General features: G+C 51.0%; 1 protein-coding gene and 1 non-coding gene across 2 annotated transcripts; one reads left to right on the forward strand and one right to left on the reverse strand.

The window, feature by feature from the left end:
- Positions 1-1,336: 1,336 nt before the first annotated feature.
- On the reverse strand, positions 1,337-4,315 carry LOC112889521 (PTI1-like tyrosine-protein kinase At3g15890). Its single transcript, XM_025956209.1, has 4 exons — positions 4,159-4,315; positions 3,306-3,450; positions 2,413-2,675; positions 1,337-2,305 (listed from the first exon to the last, which is right to left on the reverse strand). The coding sequence occupies exons 1-4, from the start codon at positions 4,227-4,229 to the stop codon at positions 1,681-1,683; spliced, it is 1,104 nt and encodes a 367-aa protein (XP_025811994.1). The 5' UTR covers positions 4,230-4,315; the 3' UTR covers positions 1,337-1,680.
- Positions 4,316-5,309: 994 nt separating this feature from the next.
- On the forward strand, positions 5,310-5,382 carry TRNAA-AGC. Its single transcript has one exon. It is a non-coding gene; the product is annotated as a tRNA-Ala (tRNA).
- The last annotated feature ends 892 nt before the right edge of the window (positions 5,383-6,274 follow it).

Raw genomic sequence — 6,274 nt, forward strand, 5'->3', positions numbered from 1 at the left:
TGAAGCCTTGTACTCGAGAAGATGATGATCTCCACCTCAAACGAGAGCGTCCGCGCATGCGCCATCTCGTATCGCCCGGCGGCGCGGCGAGCAGGTACCCGATCAGTCGCCGGACATGCAGCAGCCTGCCGCCGGATCGGACTCGACGAGGTAGCTCCAGTGCCCACACGAGTACGTCTCGTCCCCAACCGTGGCGTGGCACGGTGTCCATCGAGTGTCCAACTGTCCACGAAGTTGCGACGCCCTTCATGGGCGGGGCCCTGGGCTTGCGCCCCCCCCCCCCCCCCCCCCCAACACCCCCCAGCTGGCGATCGCGTCGACGTCGAAGGTGTAGAGCTGCCTGTACGAGATCGTTGTAGACGCGGTCGCCGGCGTCGTCGTCAGCACCGCGAAGAAGGAGCCCGCGGGCGGCGCGTCGAGGGGCGACGGCGCGAGCTGCACCAGCTTGAAGGCGCACGGGGGCGGCCTCCCGGCAGATGGTGGCCACGTCGGGGAGCCGCACGACGGCCCCGGTGAAAGGGTGCGCCAGCGACAGCGAGCACCCGCCCTTGCTAAGCTCGTAGCGGCTGAGGAAGAACCAGCTGCCCACGGAGCCGTGGCAGGTCTTACGGCCGCCGCCTCCGTCCGTCAGGAGAGCAGGGAAGCGGTGGATCTCGCCGTTCGGGATGCTGAGGAATGTCCCGTCGAGGAGCGCCAGCCACGGGAACGGGGAGGGAAGCGGCTCGCGGCGCCACGCCCGGCACACCGCGCGCAGGCGACGCGGTCGGCTAGGGAGGAGAGCAGCCGGTGGACGAGGCCCAGGAGCTCCGGCTGGAGGTCTGCCCACGTCGGCGGCGATCGTACGTCCTGGTGGGTGTCGACGTCGACATGGCGAAAGCGTTTTCTTTTCTTTTATTTTTTGCGAAAATGGCAAAAGCGTTTTCGTTTGTGAACTGTTCTGGTCTTGCGCCTTATCGATATAGAAAACTGTCAGAAGCTTGGGCGCTACTGTGTGATTGAGTAGTTCGCACGCACTACCAACTACCAGCCGTGCCTCACGTCTCAACTAAAATTAAGATCGCCTTTGGTTTGTTGATGTGCTTTGCCTGAGCCGGTTACTGTTCTGCTAGCACATTTTTCACATTGTAAGCCGCATGCCATGCCTCGTCAGTGAATTTTCAGGCCAGGTAACCAGTCACACCCATAGTTTCTTGTGAACTGGCCATGGTGTGCCAGACAAGGTCTGTACGCGTCCATGGGTGGGATGGCATGGATTAGGGAAACTGCCACCGTGGGAGAAGAAAAGAAGGCCAAACCAAAGGGGAATGTCAGTCTCAAAATACTGTACCTACCAAGATGATTCAATCGTCCCACTGTATATTGATGTGTATGCAGATTAAAGGAGAGTTAATATGCGGACAACATGATCAGAGAAATATACAAACATTTGGGGAACATATGCATCTTTCTATGCGGTGCATGCAAAAAGCACTTCGCATAACAACCTATCTCCATTCTCCAAACCCCTCACTCTTTCTTTTACACTCTCTCAGCAGGAAAAGGGGGAAAAAAAGAGGAAAAAACAACTCCTCACAAGTAACAATGCCTGTACAATTTCCATCCATGTCAAACCACACAAACCAACCATCAATACCACAAATATGCACTCTAACACCGCCTACGGCAGCAATCTATCACAATTCACGCCCCACCCAGTTCTTGATCCTTCCTTGGCGCAGAGTCTGTGCTCCCTTCCGGAGTCGATGTTCCCTGGGAACTCATGGTCGAGTCTGGCCTGAACAGCTCATCTCTTTCCAGCTTCAGAAGCGTCTCTTTCGATACGCCTTTCAGCAACGGCACAACTTCAAGGATTGTTGGCCTCTTTTCGGGTTCTGAATGTGTGCATGCAAGCCCGACCAACACCATTCTTTTCAGCTCAGATTCTGAAAACTTGTCACTGAGCTTTGAGTCCGCGATTTCATCGTATCTACCCTCCTTCGCCAACGGGAGCACCCAGTTGCGAATTCCATACGTCTTAACAGAGCCCGACTTTTCTATTGGCCTTTTGCCGCTCGCGAGCTCCAATAATATTATTCCAAAGCTGTATACATCACAACCTGCTGTTGGTTTGCCAAACATAATGTACTCAGGAGCAAGATAGCCTCGTTGATTTTCACTGGTTATCTTTTCATGGTCCATTCCATCAGGAATAAGCTTTATCAGACCAAAATCACCAACATGAGCCTGAAAATCCGAATCCAGTAACACGTTGGTGGCCTTGATGCTCCCATGGATTATCTGAGGTGTTGCATGATGATGAAGATACCTGTGAGAAAGCACTTGTGAGTTATGTCTGACACAGCGTGTATCAAAAGCGGCAAAGTATGAATTATCAGCGCTATTCTGTTATGAGCAAAGAGGAAGTTTACTGACAAGAGAGCCCGAGCAGCACCAATGGCAATAGATGCTCTCCTTCGCCAGTCAAGGAGACACTCCGCAGAAAGTGGTCCATGAAGATGTGCATAGAGACTTGAGTTTGCCATATAGTCATACACCAGAATACGTTCAGGTCCATCCGCACAGTATCCACGGAAACTCAGGAGGTTTTTATGTCTTATTCTTCCCAAGATCTCAACTTCTGAAGCAAATTCCACTTCTGTGCCATTCTTTGAATTCTTTAACCTCTTGACAGCAATCTGCATAATAAAAGATTGGCAAAGTCAATCAGTAGGTTGCATTGAATTCATCGTAGTTTTATATATTATAACTGGATATCAACATTAATGTATGGAGCGGCACACCATCGCAATTTTCCCCAGCCACTCAATTTGCATCAATGGACGCAAGTACACATAAAAAGGACAAAGGTAGAAACAGAACATACTATACTAATTGTCTCCATAATGCTTAAAAATAAGGTTATTCTGCAAAAACATGAGGACTCAATCATAATTTTTTTTAAAAAGACATGTCACATAGTTGCAACCACGACAGGCAAATTCAGCCTTTTTTTCTCCTTTGTTTACAAGATAGAGATTTGCAAACCTGTAGCCAGTTCATCTGACATGTTTTTTATTTGTTTACTTCCCTATGACAACATATCCCACCTACCTAATAATAACACAATCAAAGATCAATGTTCCAAAACTAATCAAGAAAAGTTTACCGATAGTGGTTGCTCGGCAATTCAGTGAGAGAGGTACGAATAAAAATTGCCCAACCGTGCAGAATAATTGTGACGGGGCCAACAGAAAAAGCGAGAATTTAAAAACAGTAAAGAAAAAAAATTAATTCACAGCAAGGAACAAGATGTACAGAGCAGAGACCTGAGAGCCATCCCAAACTTGTCCCCAATACACACTCCCAAATGGCCCTTCTCCAATCTTGTTATCGTAATTGAAGCTGTTTGTTGCTGATCGAAGCTCCCTCAACGAGAACACCCACCTCAAGGATCCACTCCCTTCGTCAGACCTGGCAAACCAAAGCCATGAAACACAGGATAAGCTACTACCAATCAATTAATCTTCCAATTATAACATAGGTGATCAACTCATCCAATTCCACTGATAGAAATCCCTTATGCCCCATGAACAAATTTGCCTAATCAGAGCATAGAAAATCTATCAGGCATCATTTGTGCTATCGTGAGCAGACAAATATGTCAATTCTCCACATAATTTCCTAAAGCTGGAAAAAAAGTGATATGAAAAGGAGGAACAGAATAAAGCTGACATCCTCTACCAACAGATAACAAAAACAGGAGCACCCAAATCCCCACTAGTTCCACCTCCAACAAAATCGCTTCTAAGAACCGGTTCTGAAACCAATCCAAGACGGTCTCCTTTCCCACCAAATTGAGCGCCAACAAGTCAGCTCTTGCACCACCCTGAGTATTCGGAAAAATTCGCTTACACCTGAACCAGAAACGATTTAGCATCGCTGAAACCCGCACCAAGCAAAAAACCCACCGCGAACCGAGCAAAAGAGGCGCGCCGAATTCACCGCCGCCAGAAACCCAAACACCTATCTATTGCGCGCGCGCGCATACCACACCAATCGCCGCGCTGCTCACACGGCGGGCCGGATTCCGGAATTCCGCGAACCCACGCACGCTCAATAGCGCAGAGAAGGGACGGAAGAGCAACGCTCGGGAACCAAGAAAGAAGCTTTGTGACTTACAGGTCCTCCCCGGAGGCAGGCCCACCGCAGCAGAGGAGCCTGCGGGCGGCCCGCGACAGCTTCGGGTGCATCGGCCTTCCCCTCCCCGCTCTCGACGACTCGGAAGCGGAAGAACGGAAGGAGTGGTGGTGGCCGGTGGGGTGGGGTGGGGGGCTTGGACTAAAGGAGAGGGAGAGCCGAGCCGAGACGTAACAGCGGAGACCAGCCTCGCAGCTGCGCTTTCGGTGTGGCCTGTCCGTTGCCTTTTCTCCTCCCGATTCCCACCCCACCCACGCGCCGACGACGACGCCGTTGTTGGGGCTCGGCACGTCCCACGCCGGCGGCCAGCCACACGCCGCTGCGTGCCGTGCGGTGCAAACCGTTGGGGTGGGGTGGCGGTTGTTGGTGCCCCGTTAGTTACACGGCCGGCGTTCAAGGGCCGTCTGGTACGCGGCGACTCCAAAAAGGCTCCGCGTGAATTGCATACGGGACGTCGAGGGACGGAGGAGCACGAGCCGAGGAGCGACAGGTGGTGTGGTCCGGCTGCCTTTGGTCCTATTCGGTAGGGCTTCCACCCCGGCTTCTGCTCTGGTTTCTTCGGAGGTGCTCGATCAAATATTTTGTACGTGAAGCCATCTTTAATAGAAAAATAGAGAAGCCGGAGCTATTTTTGCTCCAGCTCCTCCGGTATAGAGTCCTCCTGAGAAGTCCTGGCAAATACCCTTAAAAGGCGCAAGTGCTGCAGCATTTTTTTTGAGGAGCTTTTATTGCTTCCTTTTGATTCGATCGCCTGCCATTTCCTCGTTTGGTGCTTGCGGGTACTGACCTTGGGCCGAGATTATTTGCCATTTGTGTTGTGATGAGTACTACAATTTTTGAGCTAATGGGTCGGTGCTGCGTTTTGGGTACTCCGTCTTCAGCCAGCAGTGTGGGCTCCAACGGGCCCAGTTTTGGGGCTGAAAGGTTAAGCTCCAGACTGCGCAAAGTGGCCCGCTGCGGCGGGACGGGAGACGACGCACGGAGGACTCTGCCTGCATGGGCCGTGCGAACTCGGGCCATGACCGACAAAGGTGCCAAGCTGAGAGCTCAGCCCAGCCCACCCAACGCTTTGTCGTGCGTCGAAGCGCCCTTAATAAATTCAAGAAAGATCATCGAACCTTAGCTTCCATTACGGGGATGTAGCTCAGATGGTAGAGCGCTCGCTTAGCATGCGAGAGGTACGGGGATCGATACCCCGCATCTCCAAAGGTTTATATGTGCTTTTTTTGTTTTGTTTTTTATTCAGTTCAGCCCGAGTGGCCGACGGATTCGTTCGCTTCGCACGCCCCCATCACCGTCACTACTCACTCGCACAGTGCGAGTTCGTTAGCCATGCCGGAACGCCGGCCCCACGACAAGGCTGGCATGGCTGCACAGTGCGGCACTGCTGGTACCGCCTACCCGCATGCCTTTTGGGGTGCGGAATGTTTGCCGGCGGCCGATCAACGCCGCCGGGTCCGCGCACGTCGACGACCGATGCGCCCCACGCCGTCGTGCCCACCTGTCTACTGCGAAACAGGGGTGCTGCACTACTGCGCCACGCGGCCCGATCGCTCGGCTTTACGCCTTTACCTGAACAAGATCGCATAGAAAATCAGAAATGCACGTGCTACTGTGGTGTGTGGGGGATGGATCGGTAGTGGGTGGCCATTGTGCCAGTTGCAGCTAAAAAGGCAAGAAATGTCTGCCTTACGTTTATAAAAGGCGCACACGCATATCAAGATTTAAACTTTGCAAATTTTATCAATAATTTGACTATTAAATTTTCATTTTTATCATGTAAACTATATATGATTGGATTTGTAATCAAATATAGTTTACCATGCATATAAGTTTATAACTATAAATGATATAATATATGATAAACGAATATTTAAAGTGTTATTTAGAAGATCGTGCCATGTAAGATCTAAAATGGAAGAGAAAAGAGAAGATTGAGATTTGAATGGAATGAGTTGCGTTGTCTGCATTATTAGTATAAATTAAAACAAAGCTTGATTGCACAAGTCCAGAATTTGGACATCTTGGGCCCCCGATATACCCATGCGCTGGGCTGCTAGATGGACCGTATGGGCATCCGTTGATGGCTTGGCGGCAT

Source organism: Panicum hallii, chromosome 4 (genome assembly GCF_002211085.1).
Source record: "Panicum hallii strain FIL2 chromosome 4, PHallii_v3.1, whole genome shotgun sequence".
In the NCBI taxonomy this organism is placed as follows: domain Eukaryota; kingdom Viridiplantae; phylum Streptophyta; class Magnoliopsida; order Poales; family Poaceae; genus Panicum; species Panicum hallii.

Excerpts from the sequence above, each read along its gene's own strand:
- LOC112889521 (XM_025956209.1), bottom strand. The coding sequence starts at position 4,229 with ATGCACCCGAAGCTGTCGCGGGCCGCCCGCAGGCTCCTCTGCTGCGGT. Across the intron at positions 3,451-4,158 it reads CCTGCCTCCGGGGAGGACCT|GTCTGACGAAGGGAGTGGAT; the intron begins GTAAGTCACAAA and ends TTGGTTTGCCAG. Across the intron at positions 2,676-3,305 it reads AAGTTTGGGATGGCTCTCAG|ATTGCTGTCAAGAGGTTAAA; the intron begins GTCTCTGCTCTG and ends TTTATTATGCAG.